Source organism: Lutjanus erythropterus, chromosome 1, assembly GCF_056507025.1.
Source record: "Lutjanus erythropterus isolate fLutEry1 chromosome 1, fLutEry1.hap2, whole genome shotgun sequence".
Classification (NCBI taxonomy): domain Eukaryota; kingdom Metazoa; phylum Chordata; class Actinopteri; order Lutjaniformes; family Lutjanidae; genus Lutjanus; species Lutjanus erythropterus.
In genome coordinates, this window is record NC_139317.1 from 8,795,319 (window position 1) to 8,821,399 (window position 26,081).

Below are 26,081 nucleotides of genomic sequence, written 5' to 3' on the forward strand. Positions count from 1 at the left end.
ACGGGCTTAACTTTACATCGACAGACAGGTGACAGAAACAGCTGATCAATTTACAGTGTAGGACTTGATTTGTCACCGGTTGTTATTGTCAGTTTACGATGTTGTCCACATCCTGCGGTGTTCCTGCACCCTGCCTGAGTTTCCCTGAGTCTGGAGAGGAGTGGACTCAACCCTCTTCAGCCACAGATTGTATATTAAATAAGATTTCTACCTATTAAATGTACAGTCTATGGCTCCAACTTGGTAACTTGGTATTTGAACTGCTGTACTCATTTTTGTATGAGTAATTGCCACATGTTGCTCCTTTAACTATTCTAAATAACATTCCTTTTTTTTTTTATTAAGAGCAAGTATTAAAGAACTTCAGCTGAATTGAAAAATCTGTAGACATTCATGTGGTATTCTTATGATTTTAGTATATTATATATAGTATATTTGTCTTTTTAGCATTATTAAAAGTTCTGTAGTGAAGGAAGAAGGAAGTAATGACAGATGTTGGCCTGTGTATTTTAAAAAAAACCCTTCCTGTTTTAAACAACCTCTGTGTCCATTCAAGTATAGATTTTTGAGTTTATGAGGTGTACTTGAATGCACCATCAAGTCCCAGTCGCTGCCCACAGCTTTTCTGTACAAAGTGATGTTGATTTGTGAGTTTACGAGGTGCACTTGAATGTACCATAAAACCCCCCTTTACTCCTCGAAGAGAGAATCTAAACACGTATGACTCTTAGCGGGTGGGTTTTTTTTCCAGACCCTGCCGCTTCGTCATCTGATCGGCTCTTCTCGCCAGTCTTTATAGAGCAGGGTGTTTGTGACATCTACGTCTAATATCCAATTATCTTTTTTGCCATCATGGATAAAGAGGTCAGAAATCTACTTGCCCAAAGTCAACTTTTACTTGCCCCATGCATGTTGCCATGTTAAACCTGGGACTGCAGCGTATATTGAATATCAGAAAATTGTGAAAACTTTGCATGTTTTTCAGTCTGTGATGTCTTTAAATGGCTTGTTTTGTCTAAAATCCAAAGATATTCAGTTTAATGTGAAAACAAACGAAGAAAAGCTGGGAATCTACATATTTGAGAACTGCATTTTCTGCCAATTTTGCATGAAAAGTTAACTTAATTGATTATCAAATTTAATTCTCTTTTACCACGTGCCTGATCAGGCAAGTGAGTTGCTTGATTTACGAGCCTGACATGGCATTTTAGTTGCCCTGGGCAAGTGGACAATCATTATTGTTGAGCCCTGCAATAACCACTAATGTGCAGCCTGGTCAGAATTTATTGGAGCACGCTCGGCTGGTGGACTTTACACAGAATGTCAGAATGAAATAGGTCTTGAATTGAATATGTAATGGTCTTAAAAAGGTCTCTGCAGACGCCCTGTAGAGTCAAACTATTTAAAATAAATATTGCCTGATAAGGGTCAGTGGTTTATTGATCAGAGGACCCTTAATTACACCTTTTATATATGAAAACACGTGTAATAAAGGATAAGCAAAGAGCCGCTCCACAGCCATCTAATTTGGTGTGTTCCAACACAAATTAGAGCCTCCTGCAGTGTATTGCACTGCCTTGCACTAAGTGAAGGGCGCCTTCACTAATGTCAGAAGAAATTAGTACTAGAGCTGACACAATTAGTCCATTAATCAATTAATCGAACAGAAAAGTAATCAGGAACAATCTTGATTAATCATGTAAGACATTTCTCATTTGTGAAAATTTGCTGCATTTCTCTATCCCGTGACTGAATTTCTGACTGTTAGTCAGACAAGATAAGCTATTTAAAAATGTAACACTGGCCTTTTGGAAATTCTGATGGAAATTTCCTGACATTATATAGACCAAACAGTTTAATTTCTGAAAAAAAAAAAATATCAGTTGAAGCCTTCGTTATTATTTTTAACACTTCTATAACGTCATGCTGCAAGGAAAACAAGCACAGGTGTTACATTGCACAACAAGTGCTTCATATAGAATATGTGAGGCACTTTTAACCCCCCTTCTAATAACTTTATTGTTAACGAGACAAGATGGAAAATGTGGCAACAAACAGCTCGCAGTAGTTTACAGTGTGTTGTGGATGTGAGGTAAACCTCACCTCTGCAGTGCAGGTCAGACACAAAGCTATAGTTTGATAATTGCCTGCTGCCCACAGAGTTTATCCAGCAGAGTGTGCACAGTGTTGAAGTTGGCTTTGGGTTCATATTGACCAGCTGGACACGGTCTCACTCTGTGTTGTCCGTATCAAGCGTGATCAGACACACATGGAGGTATTTTAGGAAGTGCTTTGTGTCATCCTGTGGCTTAAATCCTCCGTTAAGCACTTACCACCTCTGCTAAACAGTGTCCTGAGGGGAAACACTGCAAATCCATATTTAACAAAACTGAAGATTTTGAGTTTAAGATGTTTTTAAATGTCCTTAAATGATATTCTAACTTAGTGAAAAAAGCACTGTTGTACTTGTCATGTATTACCACACTGCATTAAATGAAACATAGTGCTTTACTTTCTCTTCATAAACATTTACCTTATCTTTCCTATCTTCATAAATAACATCTTACACTCTTCATTTTATTTATTTAACTGTTATTTAATCAGGAGTGTCTAACTGAGATTACAAATCTCATTTTCAAGAATATCTTGGCCCAGGCAGCAGCACAAATACATAGTTGCAGACATCGATATAACAGCGGTACTCTGGTAGCTGAGTTTGGCGGGCAAATGTTGGAAGTCCTCAGCAGTGGCCCGGGTTCGATTCCAGCCTACGGCCCTCTGCTGTATGTCATCCCCTCACAATTTAACATAAGCATACTAATAACATACAAATTACATTATCGTAAAATATATATATAAAAAAGTTATGATTTAAAAGATCTACAGCTGACGATTCGGGTAATTTTGCAGCTGATTCCAAGTAGAGGGAACAACTTACTTAAATGCTCTGTTTCCTGGTTCAGAATGGACTCTGGGGACAGTTAGTAAGAATAAATTCTGGGAGAAAAGACAGTTATTTCCCGTATTTTTTTGAAAAATGTGTGTCTGCAGATACGATTGAGGCAGACCAATAAAAGCCTTATAAATAAGAATATACCAAAGGTTTAGTCATGAATAGATTAAATTAATATAACAGATTGTTTTACTGGAGTTTAAGTCTGAAAAACTCACTTTATCATGTTCAACTTTATGCACAATACATATATTACATTATGTACTGGCCCATGTTTGTGCGTTTTTGTGTTAAAAGGACAGCTCACGCCAAAATCAAAAACATTTTTGCCTGGCCTGTAGTGCTATTTATGTTTTTAGATTGTTTTGGTGTGAGTTGCAGAGGTTTGGAGATATCGGCTGTAGAGATGTCTGTGTTCTCTCGCTTGCTTGAAACACGCCCCCAAAATAAAATACAATAAAATAAAGTAAATACTCAACAGCAGTGTCTCTTTCCAGATAATCATGACATGGTTAGTCAAGATAATCCACAGACCTTGCTCTGATCAGTTTCATCTAGGAACTACTGTGTAAAAAAAAGTGACAGTTCAAATGTTATTTTATTTATTTTATTACTGTTTACGGCTTTGAGCAGCACAAGCTGAGTGCCATCTGGTTCAATTACATTCGAGAGAAAGCAGACATCTCTACGTCCAATATCTCCAAAACACGGTGACTCACACCAAAACAATCTTGATAGATAAAAAGCACTACAGGTAAGAGGAAAAGTATACATTTTATTTTTATTTTGGGGTGAACTGTCCCTTTAAATTCCACAGAATTTCATATTGGGTACTTCTGTCACAGTTGGGTGGTGCTTACCGTTGCTCTAACAAACGAAGACGCTGTGAAGTTGTAGTGTTAATGTCCCGAGGACGTCGCCTCTGGTGTGAAACAACTTACTTCTTGTAACATTCTCCGACAAACAAGGCTGGATTAGATGTTGTCATGAAATGTCTCTGAGGGGGGAAAAAGTGAGGCTCTCCCACACAAAAGGGATCGCTTTATCGTTCGCAATTGCACTCGGCATTGATGTCTGGCGGAGTGTGCCTTTTCAAAGTAAACAAAAAAGTCCAAGCTCAATCCAGCTTGATTATGGCACAACAATTACTGAAGCTGGAAACACTGTGTTGCACAGCTTTGAAAAGCCAGGATGGGCGGAATTGCATTAGATACACTCAAATCCCAGATTTAATTGAAGCTGGCAACCATAAGAGGTTCCTGGGATGCTTTTAAAGCCGTAATTTGTGTGATATAGGTCTCTGGATGAGAGATTCTGCCATAAGAAGACAGAATGAGTCACACTGACGTCACACATCAAGCTGAGGAAAGACGAAGAACCTAAACGTCCACGTTTCAGTGATGCCAACTGTATGTATTATGTAAAATACAGGAGGGATGTATGGAAAACAGGCTGTGTGAATATATAATTAGCCAGGAAAAAAGGGGTTTGGCTTTGACCTGGTTAATTTTAAATCAAATGCAGCTTTTCTAGGCATGCTGGTAGTTTGATTGAGAGGGTTTCATGTCACTGTGAAAATGATTTGGATTGAACACGACAACGGAGAGAGGCGAGCGGATCGTCTGATGAGCTCAACCGAGGCAGAAAATAGAGAAAGACACTCAGGGTTTACTCTCCTCTTTTACATATGATTGAAGGTAAACCAGAGGAGGAGACAAAGACAGAAATGATTATCTTATTTTCATTATTATTTTGTTTTTTATCATCATTCAATTAAAGAACAGCACTGGCTTTTGCAGGGGTGACATGAAGTATGCATGAGTGTACACACTTTGCACGCACACACACACACAATGTACCATTTCATGCCTACTTTAATGACTAACATTACAGTAGCTTACAATTTCTTAATTTTTTAATTTAAAAGATAAATACCAATCACAACAGACTGGCACCATAAAAATATAATAGAAAGTTTTGATTCTTTATTCTGTAAGTCCTCAAAAAGAAATTACCTCCATCATACATTTATTTTTTAAATAAATGAACCTTGTATAAAGATTTAAAGTAGGCTACATACAACAGAAATAGAACCAGAATATTTAAAAATATTCATTCAACAGTTGGTTCAAACTAAGGTACTACCTCTGACTGGACGGACAACCAATCGTGTTTGAGGATAACAGGGTGGCAGCCAATCAGATTGCAGGACCATGTCGGAACGACTCTACAAGAACTATTGCATAATGTACTGGAACTACTTTCTTTCTACTAGAAAGAAAGTAGTTCTTACATGAAACTGGGTCATGGTTTCTGGAAAGAGACACTGGTTTTGAATTTTTCAGACTTATTTTTTGGGTCTTTGAGCATCCTGTAAGCCAAGTGCCATCTAGCTTAATTATATTTGGAGAGAAGAGAGAAATCTCTGTGTCACTAAAACTCTGCAACTCAAATCAACATGGATAAATCCCACTACAGGCCAGGGGGAGAATATGTGTTTCTGATTCTTGGGTGAATTGTCCCTTTAAGTTTCACATTTCTGTTGCATATTTTCTCTCATTTGTTTTTCTTTTGTGGCAGTTTCCTCTCTGTCTGCTAAAAGGCCTACCTATCTGTCTAGAAACAGCATTGTTTCCAAGTACATGTGGAGAATGATAGAGTGTTAAATGTCGAGGGAAAGTAATTGGCATCTACTTATGCATGAAAATGCCTGCAAGTAATCATTGAATTATTCATCTAATATGCTAAGTATTTCTATTTCAATGCCTTAAACCTCCCTTGGTGGAAAATTACATAACTTAAGTGATGAACAAATTAGAAGGACTCACTTTTCAAGGATGTGGAAACAGAGGGATCTTATATCATTTTCACATCACAATTCACGGCCACTGAAATGTAATATCAGCTCCTCAAATGAAAAGAGTAATTAAAAAAAAAAACATTTAAAATGTGCTGGATATTTTACAAGAGGACAGAATTCCCCGCTGTGATCTTGACAGCCACACAAACACATATGAGGACAGTAAATTCATTACTTTTCTGCACGCATCCAGTTTCAATCACATAATTCAAGGAAGAGTGAAATATGCTGAATATCTGCATTCCTTGCTCATGTGTAAAATTGGTTTACACTACTTTAATTTCATCTATCTGAATGATAAAATACTTTAATGCAAATTGCTTTACACTTAATTATTTTGTAACAGATGCCTCCATTGTTGGATTGCACTTGTTTTCAAATCATTATTTTTAATTATTTGATCAGATTGACATTTTAATTTAACAAATTATGAACATTTTATTATTTTGTTGCTCAGTTTTGTCAAGATAAACCATTCTGCTATTACTTCTTTAAAATTAACACTTTGGTGAATCATTTATTCAGTGAATTCAAGTGTTAAAAGACTATTTTTAGCAGCTTTTAGTAGCGGAACTGAAAAGAGGAAATTATCCTTAACAATTGCAGATTCACTGACATGTTGAAATCATTGTTTGCCACTTCATCACAGTAATAATACCCAAGAGGGCATCCCATAGTGTCAGAATGCTTGTCAAAAACACAGAATTACTCATAATCACAGCGAAGAATGCAGTCATGAAAAGAAAATAAATAAGCTCCCTTACAAAAACACACCCTTATTTTGTTAAAAGTGTCCAACAGCGTCCATAAATACCCACATTTTCTCAGTAAAACTTAACAGCAGCATGCTGGGAGATAATTTTAGAAGTTTAGGGGAGCTGTGGGCACAACAAGAAAATAAATTACATCTTTGATGTAGTTCACACTCAGTAGGATAAAACACAAGATAAAAGAAGGATAATCACTGAATATTTGCCAGCAACACTGGCATCACAGCTAAAGCAAAAAGTCATCAGTTCAACAAAATCCAACATCCTTCTCAGACTTGTATTACCCACAGCAGTGGTTCCCAAACAGGGGTCTGGGGACCTTCAGTGGTCCATGGAAAGGTTTGAGATTCATTTAAACATACAATATGTAGGTTCTGCCACTAGGAGTTTCTCTCACATTAATGCAGCAACAAAAGACGTAATTTGATCACATTGTGAAGTAGCGTGGGATTATGGGAGTTGTTGTCTTCACTGCTAAACAACCACCATTGTAGATGAAGTTTTATTCATGTTACTTTTAGTCACGTTCAGCAACTTCCTTCCTCAGTCTGACAAATCTGATGTGTTCTGGGAAATTACAGTAACTAGAAGGAAATGCACCGTTACCGTCACCGTTACAGAGATTTCTCTGTTTGACCATTGTTGGAAACATTTTTGATAAATATTAATATAATAATACACAACTTGGCAAAACAGTACATATATGTAGAGTTTTTAGACATTTTAATGCAGAAATTTTACAAATCATGGCTTTAGATTATCATGTTAAGATGTTTTTTGGTATTAGTTTATAGATTACGTTCTAATAACTCTAAACATACATATTAACTAATGATTGCAGCTCTCCTCTCCTCTTCCTCATGACAGGGACATACATGAGAGGGTCCTCATTATGTTATCTATCTTGTAAGAGGTCTTTAGCTGAAAAAAAAAGGAAAATGTTTGACTTACAGCATGAAAGAATAGAAAAAAAACATGATCTTAACAGTTATGTAACAGGGCTGCACAGTTAATTGCAATATTATCAAAATCCAATGCAATTTTTCTCCAGATGGAAGAAAATGTGTTAGTTTGGTACAGACTTCAACAAAACATCATGATTTTAATTGTTTAAAAAAGAAAATGTAATGCAAAAACGATCATTTACTCGAATTGTATCATGTATTGCTATCATAAATCAAAGTCAAAATAATCGCACTATGTTTTTTTTAACCATATCCTGCAGCTCTGTTATGTAAATATGTTTTGTATTTGTATTTAGGTTTAGATTTTGTGACTCATTTTATGAAATTTAAAGTGTCCATATTTCTCAAATTGATGTCTTGGATATGTTGTGCGTTAATTCTGACCCGTATTGACAAAGCAAAATTGGCTTCCTCTCCATCAATTGTTCCATCATCTCCCCCAACTAAACAATTAAAGAAGATTTAATGGCAGACGTCCCCTGACATGCTTGCAATTAATATTCCCTGCTGTCTGCGATGTTTATACAACAGTTGGTAAACATGACTGACTTTTGTTGCAGATGTTGGATGGTGGTCATGCTCTGCTAGAGGAGTATATTAATTCACTGACAGGCCTTGGGCAGTCCCTCTTATTAAAACTATTTATTTGCCCCCTCCTAATGGCATAATTAATCCAGCCTGAAATTGGAAGTACCACATAAACCGCTGTCTGCCTATAATCTGCATGACGGCAAATAAACGCCTTTTATGCTCGGTAGCTGTTGGTTTCTGTGACTGTTGCCTTGTAAAGTATTAAATATTTAACTTTGATCCTGCAATCAGGGACACTGGATGGTGTATTAGCATGCATAGCTCTCACTGTGTTTTACTTTCAAGACCAAGACAATTGTCACCGAACCCTCCGATGAATACCGACACAATTAGATGTTTGTAGGAAGTTCATCATGTTTAAGTGTAATATACCTCACAGTTAACATTCAACCCCTCAACAGCTGTTAGGTAACTTTCTGCTTCCTTGTGATACTAGTAGAGGTATGTAAGTAGAGTTTATCAAATTTTGATATACTTGTACTTTACTTAAACTTACTACAGGGAGTTTTATTAGTTATGAGACGATCTCAATTTTAAATGACCAACATAAACAAATGAGACCATCAACAAGAATTTCAGCTGTTTCTATAGTTATTCTCAGTGGCTGATACCAGGTCAGATTTTCCTTGAAATCAGATGAAAAGAACCTGTTTCTTAGGCAAGATTAGAGTGAAGCTTACGTCGGCCAGTTAAAAAGAAGCAGGATGAGATTTTTCTTTAGATAATTTTCATTTTGATGTTATATTTTGTGGTTACAGCTGTGAAAACATTACCACTTTTGTCCACAGGACACCAAAACCAACACGATATGAAAGTTCCTTTAAGTATTTTCATGCTATTTTCTCCTTCTGCTCCATTATATTTTGAAGGCAAATATTCACCTTTTTACTCCTTAGCTTTAGTTACTATTTACTACACAGTTTTGCATTATTACTACAAATATAAATCCACAATAAATGATTAGATATTATTATTTATTAGGCCAGCAATATATTATGTTTAAAATGAGACCAACATCTACCAGCTGCAACATTACAGCAATAAACTCATTAATGACTGAATATTTGTCCAATAATACAATATTAATAATGCCTGATTCATTTTTTTAATGCAAATACTTTGTCACTTTTGTATAAGTGGGATTGTGAATGCAGGACTTTTACTTGTAACAGAGTACTTTCACACTGTAGTTTTACTTATGTAAGAATCTTAATACTGCTCTCTGTGGCTGAGTCTTCCTCTCTGTCGGTTTCATCTTGCTCTGTCTTTTACATAATTTTCGTCTTGTTACGTCCTTCATGTGTTACACATACTGATGAATACACCAAGGAACCGTCTCTTCTACGTGTTACTGTGTCATCGATTTAGGTTGAAATCAGTGTCGATGTTGGGAAGGCAGCATGCAATAATGAACAATAAAAACAATCAATAATTCCCCTAAAATGCATTAAAACAAAATGTGTGGCTCTTTGTGCCATGCAGAACACACATTGCACATGAACCTACAAAATATGACAACTCATTAAATGTTTCACCTTTTCAGACCGAAAAGGATCACAGTGTCTGCAGGTAAACAACATTTACAACAACGTTTACCCAGATCTGACATTAGTTGAGACACAGTGCATCTAAAATATTGATAAATAGTTTAACTGACTAGTATTTCTTGTGCCGACTAGTGAGGGTGGTGACATTTAAGCAAATAGTCGACATCCCTATTATGAAGTACTATGCAATTTCTCACCTCTGCTTAATACTGAAAAAGAAAAAGAAAATGAGATATCTGCATTATTTTTTTTTCTTTTTCCAACATGATCGGTTTATTAATAGTGCCAGGTAATATTTTCTGTCTCTGTGTGCTGTACTTGGTGACTCTGGTACATAAATTGATAAACCAGGACGCAGGGGACAGCATATAACCCCAGGGGTAGAAATAGGCCGCGAGGCATCCCAGCGGCATTTTTGGGAGAAAACTTCAAGAGGAAACAGAGCTTCAGGTTTGCCCTGAAATGACCCTGTCAAGTGTTGCTTACTTATTTGAACTTAACAAGTTATATAACAGGTTATTTGACGGACACTGAACAATGAGGCGGTTGTTCCAAAATAAATCAAAGGAGTTTACATGACAGCTACAAGTCTGATTTTGCTTGCTGGCCAGTTTAGTTTCAGACTTTGTTAAATTGTTCGTTGTTCTGGATGATAGATGTTGATGAGTAATGAGTTGTCAAATCTGAAGCCAAATAAGACAGAGAAGCGCGAGTTGGAAAGTAACTTGTTTAGTTTCCAAGATGACACGCCGTTTATGCAAAACTGACAGATTGTTGGCTGTGTGTTTATTGCGGTCATTGGATTATGTGTATAGCTGACATGTGAAATGAGTGATTGATTGTGTTCAGAGATCTCAGCTGTGGGCGGGTATTAAAATAAAGGTCTGCTACCGGAGAGGCCTCCAAAGACACTGAGCCCAGGGGAATCCTTTTATTTTGTCCTTGCCTGAACCGCTGACTGCCTCCTGCAAGTTTTTTCCAAAAATAGCAGGGAGAGTTGATGTTGGGGAGGGGGAGAAATCAGATTACTCAACCTGCTTACACACGGAGCTATGATTATTTTACTGCAGCTAATTGCTGAGCAGAAGATGGTGGATGATATCCTCAGTGTCCTTGTATTAAGTTTTACAGGTCCCTGCAAAATGTGCAGCCATCTTTTTGTGATTGTTATCAACTGATGTTTATTTATTTATTTATTTATTTTTAAATATCAACAGAACAAACAGTACAAGCAGAGGACTGATTCCTCAGTTCGAACCATTACCAAACAGCAAATAAAAAGTATAACAAAGCAGGAAAGTGATGGAAAAATATAGAAATAAATAAAGAAAGATGAGAAAATGATAGCAGCACAGCCAGTTTACAGCAGAGTAACATAGGTATGGAGATGTTTTATTCTCTTTTTATTCACTGGAGTCAAATTTAAGAGTCACATCTGCATGGTGGGACTATATTTCTGCATACAACTAACTTTAATGCCCCAACACTGTGGTAAAAACACTTTGTGCTGGCAGTCACATTGTTTTCCCACGGAGCGAGCGGTGGCGCCCGACCAAGCGGCCCTCAGTGTGGCACACTGCCGATGACCGCTGCACTCAAAGTTCAAATTACTTGAACTTTGACATCATTTGCTGCTGACCTTTCAAAGCGCAGCCAATTAGATAACAGCTGTATGTGACAACGCAGGCAAGAGTTCACAGATGTGAAGTCACTGACCGATGGTTGAAGTCTTGATGGGAACCCCAGACCTGCAGAAGATCTCGCAAGACTGATCAACATCAACATCCAAAAAAAAGTGTTTCCCTTCCAGAAAAGTGTCTAAAACACAATGTTAAAAACAGACTACTGTCACACCAGTAAATGTGTTGCCTGGCAAAATGTGAACAGTCAGGTCGGGCTATGAGATTAGTGAATCATAAAGTATATGAACTTATCTACATCCAGAGCTAAAGCTAGCTTGGCTGTTTGTATACCAGGCAGACAGGATGTAGCGGTTGTAGCGCTGTGCTTTGCCTCTCTGTGCCCTCCATCGCACTGAGTCCGGAACAAATTTCTGATCATGCGAAGGCCCCTTATACCCTCTTGTATCATTTTCATGAAAATGCCGTTGCTGTCAGTTTGTTGTGTGCGGCTCTCTGCTCTCCTCGCTGCACCTTTAACTTGTTAGCTTCAGGCTTGTTACTGTGGTCTCATTTCAAGAAATATGCTTTAGTTAATGTGATAAACAAAATGCTCTGTGAAACTTGTGTCTGTGAAACTTGCCCACACAAGATTAAAATTTAAATTGTAAGATTTTTCTAGTTTTTGCTCTTGTAAAACCACATCATTATAGTCTGACCTACAGTGCGTCGTGAATCTTGTGTTTTAAATTGCCTCTGTCAAGAGTTCATTAGAGGCTGCAGGACTTACATATGCAAACGGCCGATGATGTGGTGGACATTATGCTTCATTAAGTTTATGAGAACTTAGTTGGAAATGTGTCATGAGGCTGCACTTATGTTTCCTTATATGAGGCTTCCCTGATGAATCCAAACTAACTTCTTAACTCACTGAAGTCACACAAAGACATGGACAAACTAACCAGCTGAGGCAGTGGCAGACCAGCACTAGTGCTTACTGCTACCTAACCTAGTTAATACCCTGACTGTGGATACGTATGTCATACAGTCTCACTCAAAGAATCTAAAATGTCCCTTTAAGGTCTTAGAATCCTCATTCTAGGGACTATTTGTATATTCATGAATCCTTGAACAGTACATAGTGCGATACATTTAACAATATTTGGGTTACTTGTTTACACTATACTGTAAGAGAACGCCCCACCATATGAATAAAATCTGAGTTTAAAAAGTTTTTTTTTTTTTTTTTTTTTTTTTAATATCCACAGTAGTTCAATAAATGCTCGACATGCTTTGATTTTGATTCAAAGTTGTGCACAGATTTCACTTCTCTCCTGTTAAATTGCAAAACGAAATTCAAAGATGCCTCATCCTTTTGTGTGAAATATTCAAAAGAACAAGGTACTCTGTCTCAAAAATTCTTACAGTGTCCTAGACTACAAACTTTCTGGAGTTATTTATTTGATTTTTGCCAAGGCTTTTGATACTAAGTGAGGGACAGGTATGAAGCCTGGACCATATCTTTGTCCACACTGTTAGCCAGAAAGCTGCTGCTACAATTCTGGAAATCTGAGGAGTCCCTAACATTTGATATGTGACTAAAGGAATTAGGAAATGTGTTACATCCCAAGAAAATTACAGTGAGACTATTTGAGAGAATCTGGCAGCCTGTTGTTAGTCTGATTGAAAAGCTTGAGTGAACAATGATCCGTCTAGTTAACTTGGTCAGGGTGTCATAGACCAACAACCTGTAACTTTTTTGTCTTTTCTTTCTGAATTTATCCATCCCTCCTTCTTTGTACCTGTTCTTATATGTCCAAAATCAGTAAACTTAATTTTTTATGCAGTCAGAACAGTGACAGATAACAAAACTGCTGTCTCACAATCACACAATGAACCATAACCACGAATCTTTGTGTGTAGCATCATATCATGATACAGTCTTTTTGCAAACTGATTCAGCATCACAAAACATGATGCTCGAGCGACAACGCAGTATTCAAATATATCACTGTTATCCAACACGCCTAGTAGCGAGGTGCGAGACGTTTTGTTTTCTTTTGTGACAGCTGTGATTCACCGCACACGTCATGGTCAAGAGTGTAAGGCAATACACTGAAGTAAACAGCACTGTACTGACTGTACTGTCGTGACATCCAAGTCACGCTAAATAACAGAAAATTACATTTCACACAACAGTTCATACATTTAACAGGTTGAGAACTAGAAAAAAATGTGACCCATGTAAATTAAATTCAATCCTTTTAAGTTCAATGCTTCCTTAACATGTTTGACCCTGTAGGTAGCCTGTATATGTAGACTGTAACTGTATTTACAGACTTGGTTTTGTCAACAGCGGACCATGAGCACCTGCAGCTCTCTCTGCGAGGCCTTGGCTTCCTTTATTGAGCCGTTGCTTGGCTGTTGACTGTAGTGTTCGGTGGCATTTCTTTTAGCCTCAGCAGTTCTATTTCACACTGCAGGGTCAGCCTCATATAACTCGGAGAACCCGCTGTGACTCCAAGGGTAAAGAAATATTTGTCCTCAATAATCGGATCCAATAAATGATGCCTCCCCCTCAGTCTCGGGAGTTTGATGAGTTTCATGAAGACAGGCGGGCCCTGATTTCAAAGTGCAGATGCCTGAAATGAAAGATTTCATTATCTCATCACCGCTGCTTTATGGCCATGTGCCTGGTGGTGCCTTTTCTGATCATAAGCCTTTTTGTCAGGCATTCTGCTCCTCATTATCACACTTCTGTGTCTTGAAAAAGAAGGATCTTTGTTTGGGAGGAGGCTGTGAGAACACTGGACTCTTAGGAGGTCATGGTGCAACCATGCAGCTGTTACCATTTGTTTGCTGTAATGAGCAATTTATACTGGACGGGGAGGGAAAAAAAAAAAGCCCAAGCTTTATCTAAGAATCCTGTGATATACATGTTTCTGTGTCAGTGGGCCTCAAATTATGGGTCTTATTCATTTCCACAGATACCCAAGGGCCTGTTCCATTGGGTAATGAATAATATGGCAGGCAGGGAGGGATCTCTCACCCCATCTTCCACCGTTACATGAACCTGCAATAAATTTCCCGCCAATGCCATACGGTGGCAAGTCATGTGTGGGATTCAGTATGCCGTGTTATTTATTTATTTCCCAGGTGTTGCTTTTCTATGTGTGATTTATGTGTTATTGTGTATGATCTGCTGCTGGGATCTATGACATGGTAGTGCACAGGGTTTTTGGAAGAAGGCCCAGGCTGAAACGCAGCCATGGATTCAAAATAATGTGGCAGCACTTGCCTCCATCCATGAGCATTTCAGGTTTTTTTCCCTCTTTTTTTTTTCTTCTTTTTTCTGGATCTCGAGTGAGGAATGGTCAATCAGATTCTCTGGTGAAACATGATTCATGTAAAAGGCGATGTAAGTGAGAGATTCTGTGACTACCAGCAAGTATTTAGCAGGGAATTATTCAGCTATATCAAGTGCATATGCTTTGCTTGAAGCTGTTGCTGTCATTTGGAGTTTGTGATTACATAAGGAAGTAAGCAGAGAAAATTCTTTTGATCTTCTGAATTTAGTTGTGGAGGGAAAAAAGCAAATATCTCTTTAACGAGCTGTGTTGGAGTTTGCAGGGTTTGTGTTTTTTTTCTTTATTCACAACCCAGATTTTTCACTTCAGTTGGGTTTACCTCTTGATCAGCCCCACTAAAAAGTTCCTGTATAAATACCACCAACTTGTAAGAACAAATTAGCAAAAAAAAAAAATATTATAGATAGTAAATGTTACGACTATGGACCATTTTATTGTGATATGTGATAAATGCTGTCTTTCCAGGTTCTAAAGGCCAAACTATAACCAAAACTATAATATTTGCCTGAAACCTTAATTAGTGTGTTTTACAAGGACCAGGTATCGGTACTCACCACCTTTACGGTATCAATTGAAATAACCCAGGACCAAGTAGTACTGAAACTTCTCCAGTCAAACAATTCCAGCATTTGATTGTTTTTGTACCCAGCATTCTTTAATATGTTGCCATGTTTATGACTATGTTTTACACCTGTGGCATCTGATAAAGATAAATTAATAAAACGCAGAATGATAAATTCAGCAAGGCACCCATTTACCTGATGGGTATTGACAGAGAAAATAAGAAACAAATGAAGTATTCTGTTGGTTAGGGCTGCAACCGGCTATTATTTTCATTGTTGATTAGCCTGTTGATTAGTTTCTTGATTAATTGATCAGTTATTTGGTCTATAAAGTGTCAGAAAATGATGAAAAATGTCAATCAGTGTTTCCAAAAGCCCAATAATGTTCACAAATGTCCTATTTTGTCCACAATTCAAGGATATTCAGTTTACTGTAAGAAAGGAACCAGAAATTATTCAGATTTAAGAAATCAGAATCAGAGAATAATGGCCTTTTATTCCTTAAAAAAATACTAAAATGAATTAATCAATTCTCAAAATAGTGGGAACTTAATCAATTCATAATCAATTGCAGCACTACTGTTGGTATTGGTATCAAGTATCAAATGTCCTAGTATTGGTACTGGTATTGCATTTTTTATAATAATATAACATAAATATATTTCTTAACTGCTACAAGTTTGTAGAGGATGCCTGTAAAATGTTTCTGAAAACGGATCCTTCCATCTTAGTTTCTCTACTAATTTGAATTTAATCTTGAATTTTAAATCTACTACAGTTTGTTCCTGTATAGACTATTAACCTCAATACATCATTCTCAAATTAGTTCACATCTAATAGGATGATGCCTGTTGAAGAGTGAAATTACTTTACTTGTTGTGCAACTCTTTGGATGTTTATTTTGTCCGTCCCAGAGAACAATTTTGTTGTTGAATCAGTTTTCTTAGGGAGGATCACAGAGTGCAGCAGGACCATTTTACCCACTAACCTGATAAACACACCTTTTCCTGGCACGAGAAAAACAACATACAAATCTTGATTCCACTTCTATAATTAAGACTACATTATACCACTTGTACGTGACCTGTTGTTTTACGTGTTGGCGCCCTGAGAGAGGAGTAGATGGGGTCTTTTGTGCTATTATAAACAATTACAATTAGAAGACTCGAGGGCTCGTCAAAGTAACTGAGTTTATGGGCTTCGGGGGAGATTTAATGCCTCGAGGCTCTTTTATTAAGCAGGATAACTACATTCAGATATATTTAATTCTAAACACCTCCCAGAAGACTTGTTTCTGTCCTTGACTCAGTAAACAAGGATATTACATTAAAGGAAAGATTGATTTTTCATTTTTTTTAGATTTATTCCAGGCAGTGAAAGGGACAGTGTGGTAACCTGTAACTCTTGTATCTCTGATGATCAAGTATTACTGCTGCAAATATTTTCTTTTCTTTATTGATTTATCTGGCGATTATTTTCATGATTAATCATTTAGCCTATGAACTGTCAAAGTATTGTGAAAAATGCTCATCACACTTTCAAAGTGACATCCTCAGTTTGCTTATTTTGTCCAACCAACAGTCCACAACCCAAAGACTCTTGATTTATTTTCATAAATGGCAAAGAAAATTACTTACAGCATCCTTAAAACCATTAAATGGCTGAAATCAGACTCTCACACTTGCAATACATGGATCCAATATGTTTGGGACATTTATCAAATGGAACAAATCACATATTCATTAAAGTCACAAAAATCAGTTTTCACTAAACAGTGGACTCACATATATGTTGTTGTTGTTTTTAATGGTTATTTAGTATTTGAATATAATGTGTACAAAAGTTACATACAGCTGAAAAAGGAAACAGAAGAAGGGAAATCTAAATAAAAAATAAGTTAAAGAAAAAAGAACAACTAAATAAAAAAAATAAAAAAAAACAGCAAATCCTCACATTTTAGAAACTGGAACCAGCTATTGTACATTTTTGCTTGAAAAAAGATCCAAACGATTAATTGATTACTAAAATAGTTCATTTTCTTTTGATCGACTGAACTGATTAATCAAGTTGCAGCTTTACCAATTATCCAGCAGGGAATGTGCATAAGGTCACAGTATGCAGTGTAAGAATATTTGAAATGATGTTTATTAACATTAATATGTGTTAATAACACTATAGTGTTAATAATAGCATAACAAACATGTTAATTGTGAGATTATAAGACATTTATAAGGATTTTTAAGCACTTTTTTGGTAACAGTTCATAGACTGCTTAAGAATGTTAATAAAATGTGTTTATAGTAACATAAACACATTTGAATTTACTCATTACTACTATTATACTTATTATGTCATTGTGAACCTTTACTAAGCTTTTATTGTTGCTTTATCAATACTTCTGCATACTTTATTATGCATTTATTAGCAGTTAACTATGCACTGATTAACAGCTAACTGTGCATGTTGGGAGTATCAGATTTAAAGTGTGAAGTTCAGTTGTGAAGTTGTTATAGTTCACTAAACTTTTTTAACAGTTAACCATGACTTAAAAATATATATTAGTATTTTGAGGCTGTGATTATTTTCTGAATCATAAAACGACCATGATGTGTTATCTATCATAGATTCAGGAAATATTAATTCATTCATTCATTCATTTTCTGTAACCCCTTATTCCGTAAGGGTTGCGGGCTGCTGGAGCCTATCCCAGCTGACATTGGGCGAGAGGCGGGGTACAGATTCAGGAAATATGCTATATATAAATACTGGCTAGTTGTTCGACTTCTTTCTGGCAGTGAAAGGGACCATATGATAACTCGTAACTCTTTCATCTCTGATCATGTCAGTTAAAAGGCTAAAAGGGAAAATCAGGTTGTTAAATATGAAGCCACCAAATGTCAAATGTGAGCTTTCATTCCATTTGTGTCAGTTCACTTTCCTTAAACTCTTCTTTATGTGTGCAGCTCTTTTTGTACCCAGTTTCTCAGTACGTCGCTCAATGGGGATTACGCTATTCACAATAAAAGTTGAAAAGAAAATCTTTATAATGGCTATAGTTCGTGAAAACATGCTGTGAAGTAATATTTGGTGCTCTGGAAGCTCAGTAATAAATGACAGGAACGCCTCTGCAGTAACATTCAATAGGGGTTCAGAGAAAAACAGGATTTGACAAATGTGCCCTGTAGAATTTTCTCTTAATAATTGGATGGACCACATGAATATTTAAATGGATGCAGAGGCATACCTCTGGTCAAAAGACCTATCTCTGTAAAACGAGCCTTCGCTAAATTGGTTGATTGAAAGGAAAAGAAGTTTTTTTTTTCTTTTCTATTCATCCAGGGACTGTACTGAGTAGATATTAGTTTTCTCCTCTATTGCACTCCCCTTTAGCTTTAACGATGGTGCTTTTAATCCAGTTTAAAACACCTCTTCCTCCTAAGGGTGCCAATAAAGAGTGAATTCTCTCAGCCAGTGGCAGACATTTAATAGTGAAATCTCACTGTGTCATTCTCTCAACAGACAAAGCTACGATGGGCTGGAAAAGAAGCTGAAGGAAGTCTTCAGTGAGCGGAGCAGCATCCTGCACCAGCTCTCCAAGACATCAAAGGAGCTGGACAGCATAAAAGGCAACCTTCAGGTTGGAATTTGACTGTTTCTTTGTGAGAGATACAGCAATGTTTGAAGGCTTAGTTGGCTGTGAGTTCTGGGCTGGAGGTAATTTTCCAGCCTCTATTTTCAGACCTTATCTGATGGCTGGGAAGCGCGTGATTCTTCTCACTTATTTTTCAATCAATCTGCTGTTCAACAACTGGCTGTTATTAAATATTAACGTGAAAATGTTTTTCAATTTGGTGAGCCCACCCATTGTCATGTCTGTGACGTGTTACTGGAAATGCAGCTGCTGAATAAGTAATGCAGAGATGGGAAAGCAGATCAATTAGCAGTGAGAAAACTTTTTCGGCACTAATGGAAGCAGCAGATACAAAGCTTCAGGGAAGAAGAGAAAAGGAAGATAGGAATGAGGAAAGATTGTCAGAACCAATAATTCACAAGGATTTAAACACTGCTCCATCCAGCTTTCAAAGCCTGTAACTGTAATCATCAATACTCCTCTAAAAGGAAAACTAAAGGATATTATAACAGGGATTTTATTTCAAATCTCTGGCTCTATCAGTTATAACACTGTACTCACCACAGTAACTGTCAACTAATGGGAACGCAGCAACTGCAACCAACCATGATGACAGTGAGACGCATTCATTGAAGTGTTCATTTGATTGGTTGAAGTTAGCCTGTGTTAGATGTGGTAGACAGATGGTTCATCTGTCAAGTGTTTTTTTGAAAGTGCCTGCCCTTTTCCAAGCAGTTTCAAAGGACGACTTCCCAGATTGTTTTGTGTAACAAACCATCTGTCATATCAGGTCAACTAACCCGACCATAAAGGGCTAAAGAAAACCTCTAGTTAGTTAGTGGCATTAATTTGTAACCAAAAGCAAAGGCTACTGGTAAATTTACAAACTATCTGTTGGAAACATACATCACAGTTTAGAGACCAACATTTTGGTTCAACTTTAATCTAGTCATCTCAATTCAAAATGTAATTATATACCCCAAAAGGGTATTTACAATCTATGCATCATCCAGGACCCCCTGTCTTTAGACTAGAGTTGTTCTAGTACTAATATCAGTATGGGAAAATGCCTGTGATACTGCCTAAAATATGGCATCGCGGATCGCAAGTACGCAAGTCTGTGCACCGATCCGATACTACGTAATGTATTCACCCTGAAACGGGACCCTGCTACTTCCCAGCAGCGTTGTGTATGCCAAATTTTATGGTCAGTGGAGGAGAAAAAAAAAAGCCTTGGCATAAGATTGTTTTGCAAAGTCAGGCAGAAGCCTGGAGTCTGTGTCAGGAGGAGAAATAATCTGCCTCCGACTGGGAAATCTGCGTATTTCCCAGTTGGAGCTTCTCCAGAAGTTGCCGGTGTCTTAGCAGAGCTATGGCTGCAGCTGCAAACCTCACTGACTAAGTTACTGACTGAACGACCATCAGTGCAAGTAGGTGTACACATATATTGTCTAAAATCTCTGTTATTGAACTGTGAATAGAGACACTATTATTTCAATTTGTTATTTCCCCATTTGTTTTTTTGTTTTTTTTGTGGGGGTCTGTGGTAAAACCTTACTAAGTGGTTTGAATTCTGAGATTAAAAAGAACAAAACCCTGCATATTTTGTATCAGCTGATGTGCAAATTTCATGTATTGGAATCAGTGTCGGGAAAGAAAAATGGTATTGGAACATTTCCAGCTTAGACCTTCAATTCAGGTAAAGAAAAACTCACCTAAAAATCTTTTTAACATGGAAAAAAATTAAAGAAACTGCAGGGAGAGCTACAGAGGAACATTCACTGTCCCAGGATGGGACGATGTAATAGAAGTCTTACCGATTGAGGGTCTAAAGGACAGAGGATGTTGCACACTAATGAGATTGTAAAACCCCCTGAGGCAAATTGTGATTTATGATATCGGGCTATATAAATAAAATTTCACTGAAGATGTTGCATGTAAGTTAAGGTCACCTTGGTTGTGGCATACAGAATATAATTAGACAGTCAGATTCATACTCTGCATTTAACTGATCCCAGTAGGTGCATTCAAACCTACATCCTTTTTGCAGTGAGATGAAAGTACTAACCACAGAGAAGACCAACAAAATCACATTATATACAAATACTGATGACACAACTTCAGCCAAGTTGGTGTCGCCATGTGGGAGCTGAACCATATGACCTCCTCTCCTCCGCAGAGACCTAGATTCATACGTTAGTTGTGTACAATCACGGTGTGAAATGAAGGTTAATTAACACCGTTTTGGGTTTGATTTCATTATTTCACATCTATAAAAAGTGTTAAACTGGCAAAACTGTCAGCTTGTTTACGTGCAGTGAGACAGCAGAGTAGTCTGAGCACTGTTGTTTCTTGCTCCACTTGACCTCTCTTTAAGCTACGTCACCTTGGAGAAAACAGTGCTATCTTAACTGAGCTATGAAAAATGAAACTCAAGTTCTTTAATTACATTCCTCATTCATTAATTGCACTAAATGCGTCCTGAAAGAATGTGCCAGCTCTTTTCAAACCAGAATATTAACAAATCTGTGGCTCTCATGAGAAGACCAGGCAGGTTTCTGATGGTGTTTTTTTCTTTTGTGTGTGTGTATTAAAATGCAATGTATTGTCTTGTATTATCTGTATACACTTAAACCCTGTTTTATATGCACATGTGTGCTGGAAACCTTTAAAAAAATTTGGCCCAATTAAATTTGGCCTAAAAACAAAGATGCTAAAATTTACACCCCAACTCCTACAGAGAGGCATAAAGCAAGAACAAAAAAAGGTTCATGAAACAACTTTAGGTGGATGATAATGAGGATTCTTATCCCTGCTGCAAACGGAAAAGTCTGCTGGTTCGCCCAAATACTGGTGTTGGACATTTTATCAAGTACATGTACCTTATTATACTGTAGGTATTATAATTCTATGAGCATTTCACAAAACCCAATTATCTCAGTGCCAGATACTGCACATCACTTCCCACCAGCCACTTTGGGTCAACTTCATTACAGCTCTTGGCAATGACAAGAAATGAACAGGAACTCAATTATACATTCAGATATTTTAATCATTTAGTGTTTTCGGTCACGTTAGTGTATGCAACAGTGATCCTGCAAAACATGTCTCCCTCTTGGACGTTTAGACCTTGGGTGCCAGATGCCCTGCGCTCCCAAAGCAGCATTCAGAGTGATGATTTCCTCCTTGCAGGGTGTTGATGTTTTTAGGCTTCAGGCAACTTTTGTAGGAAAAAAGAATTGTGAGAAAATCAATAATCAAAAATTCCTATGCACATATTTTCGTGCATTTGTGTGTGTTTGCAATAGATGTCCCATGTGTGTGGAGAAAGCTTGTGTCATCTGGCTATCACCATCCCCGGGGCAGGCTTTGATGTCGATTCACTCCAGGCTAGCTAGGTTGGCATCTATCTTCGCCCCTGGGCCCGGCGCCAGCACGCTGGTCAGGGCAGAGGTTGGCTTAGATTTGGACTAGTGTGCTGTGGAATAAATCTATTCTTCAGGGGAAAAAACATCATCTACATAAAAGTCATCAACTTTTTAAAAAGAGAATCAAGTCAGCGGGGAGAAGCATTTAGTATTTCTGGGAAGATTTGATGGAGCAAGTGTTTATGGTTTTTAACGAGTTGCCCATAGGTGGAGGTCAGCCACCCTCATAATTAAGCTTTGTGTGATGGGAAATTTATTCTTGGCAGCAGCTCACGGGTGAGATCTTGTGAAGCCGTTAGTATAAGAATAGGAGTTCTTTTGCCCTGCACCTAACTGTGGGCTCTGGCAGCAACTTGGATTATAACCTCATGTGACATTTGCGCATAAATTAAAAGTAGCTGTTTAGTTCTTTAAATTCAGTGTCAGGATCATATAACCAGAGGGGACTTACACAAGCTTGTCAGTGAACTTATGCAATAGATCATTTAGTAACACTTTATTTGAAGGGGTGTGCATAAGACTGTCATTACACTGTCATGACCATGTCACGACACCTGTCATTAACATGAAGGAGTCCTTATGAATGTTTATGACTGTCATTAAGTGTCATTTGGTCAGTTATGCCATCTTTAATGCAAATTATGTTTTTTACAACTTGACATTAACTGAGACAAACACTGACTTTGTTATGACAACTTGACATTAGTCAAGCCAACAATGTCTGTTATGACAACCTGACATGAATGAAGACAAAAATGTCTTTGTTATGAAAACATGACATTAATCAAGCCTATAATGTCTTTGTTACAGCAACTTGACATTGATCAAGGCAATAATGTCTGTTATGACAACTTGAAATTAACCTCGACAAAATGTCTTTGTTTTGACAACTTGAAATTAAACAAGAAAAAAAAAAGTTTTTGTTATGACAACTTGACATTATCAAACTTAAGGAACCGTAATGAGATCACTGAAGTGTTTCATGAATATTTTCCTTCAACCTGAGTGAAGTGGTACATTTTGGACTTGTCATAAAGACACCGTTACCTTTTATTACACCGTCAGATGCTTTTGTAACAGTGTCATGAATACCTTCCTGGACTTCATTTAGAGTTGTCATAAATATGTCATTGAATGTTGTAATGCCAGTTCGATGGCAGAGTGCAGTACCATGAGCACAGTATTCATGACACTGTAATAAAAACATAAAAACATAATGCCTACATGACAGCCAGTGTCCAGTCCAACAACATATGACATTATAATGCATATAATGTTGATGTCAAGTTGTGGTAACAAAGACATCTCAAACAATGTCATTAAATATGACATAATTGACTGACTAAACATTCATAAAAACTCCTTAATGATACGGCCAGGTGTCTTGACATGGTTATGACAGTGTAACGAAAGTCTTACGCACACCCCTTCAAATATAGTGTTAACCAGTCCTTGTATACTACTATGAAACAGTAGTATAATAATAGCACAAAGACACATGTGAAGGACAGTCACTTATGTGAGCCAGTGAACATTTTCTTCAATTAGTTTTGACATAAAAATGTAGAATCTGTAAATCATCATCTAATTCACTTTAAGACATTTCTATAACTACAGAAAACTCAACGCTGCATTTTACAAGGCGGAACACTAGGCCAAGTTTGGCGTGAAATTAAATGGGGTTGCTTTATGGGACAAAATAATTGAGGGAGAGCAGAGGATAAATTCACGAAAAGCAAAAAAATTTCCAACATCTCCAGACTTAACATCACTGACCACGTCTTGTTTTAAGATTCCTGAATATATTTCACCTGATCTCATGAGGGAAAAAAAAGATCTTCAAGCAACTCTTAATCAAAACACTAAGTTCATGTACCTAAAACAACAAAGCAAACATTAATTAAAGGACAAAAATAAAACACTGTGTGCTGATTAGAGTGATGGATTTCAAGCATGCTTCAACTACAACTTGAATTTCACCACCAATCTACAGTATGATCTGCTTTGGAAAACAGCCAGAATGTGTTTTTGAAAATTTCTGGCATCCAAATTAAAAAAAATATTTTGTCAGTAAGCCTGTTTTCAGATGACAAAAAAAAGGGCCTGTAAAAATTTGTGGCCTGAGTTTTTATCATTTGAGTCATGGCTCTGTGACAGATGATAAAAAACACTGAATAGAAACAGAGCAAACAGGGTTTATGGAAATGTTTCGTTAAGATTGCGAATCAATGCAGATCAATGCAGTTAAGAATTGGCTATTTATCATAATCATCTGTAATGATTTTGTAAGATCGGACTGTGTGTTCCATCTGACTGGATGGTGAAATGCAGCAGATGTAAATGTGTGTCGTGTTTACGTCGTAAATTCGGCTACTTCTTGAGTTTTGGTGAGGATGGCTGAGCAACTGTTGGGTATAATCCGACCAGCACCCCCCCAGCTTAAAAGCTTAAAATTCTAATACATTAAGATGCGTCGTTAATTGTTTTATAATCGCATCGTAGCCCTCTAAATCGAATCACAACGTGCCTAGAGAGTCCCACCCCTACTGTCGACAAACTGCAGTATAGTTTAGACTGGAAAATATGCACAAGCTGTATTTAAAGATTGCTGGCATTTAAACTTAAAAGTGGAAATGCATCCAGACTGTAAAATATTTTGCGACAGTAAGCCCATTTTCAGATGACAAAACAAGGCTTGTAAAAATTTGTGGCCCAAGCTTTTACCATCCCTTTTTTGAGGACAGTAATGCAAGGGGGAGTATAAGTGGCCATTTGAGTCATGGCTCTATGACAGATGATACAAATCACCGAATATCACCAGAGAGAGAATGCAGGAACTGATGCAATTGTGCTTATAATATGCAATTGCAAGCAGTTTTATTTTCCTAACTGCATGGTTTTAACTTCACATTAGCTCGTCTGAAGTGAATATACACTCTATTGTCAAGAGCTGTTGTTGGCTCCTTTCACTGTTCTTACTCCTCAATTTAAATGTATATGAACTGAAGCAAGGGACTGAGGAGGGAGAGAAACATTTTCCCTGTGACAAGAGCAAACAGGATTTATAGAAATGTTATGTTAAGAATCAAAATAAAATCAGTAATCATAAATTTAAAACCCAATTCTCATCATGATCACCTGTAACAGTTTTGTAAGATTGGACTGTATGTTTCATCCAATTGGATTGTGAAAAGTAATACATGTAAACATGTGTGTTGTGTTTATGTTCTAAATTAAGTTTCGTTTGGCGAGTTTGGCTGAGCAACTGCTGGATTATATCTGACTGGCAACCCCTTGGCATAAAAGCTTAAAATGGATAAAGATGCATCATTAATCATTTTATAATTGTATTGTAGCTCTCTGAATCGAAATCAAAATCAAATCTCGAGATCCCAAGACATTCCACCCCTGCTACCTGCCGATCTACAGTATAATCTGCTTTGACAGATGGTGTATTTGAAGATTTCTGGCATCCAAACTGTCAAATATTTTGTGACAGTAAGCCTGTTTTCAGGTTACAAAACAAGCTTGTAAAAAATTGTGGCCCGAGCTTTTATCGTCCCTTTCGAGGACAGTAATGTAAGGGGGAGTTTAAATGGCCATTTGAGTCGTGGCTATATGAGATGATACAAATCACTGAATATCACCAAAGGCAGAATGCAGGGACTGATGCAATTTTGCTAACAATATAAAATTCCAAGCCATTTTATTTTTTCTAACTGCGCAATTTCAACTTAAAGGGACCTATTATTATTTCCCTTATTTTCTGTCATATATATATCTATA

The 26,081-nt window shown here is 37.1% G+C and overlaps 1 protein-coding gene across 1 annotated transcript in view; it reads left to right on the top strand.

Annotated features, from left to right (window-relative positions):
* luzp2 (leucine zipper protein 2) overlaps nt 1-26,081 on the top strand; it is a 240,969-nt gene that overhangs the window by 102,106 nt on the left and 112,782 nt on the right. Inside the window, exon 2 of the mRNA XM_084723563.1 lies at nt 18,756-18,873. Coding sequence (XP_084579689.1) covers nt 18,756-18,873 — 118 coding nt within the window. The remainder of the gene's footprint in view (nt 1-18,755; nt 18,874-26,081) is intronic.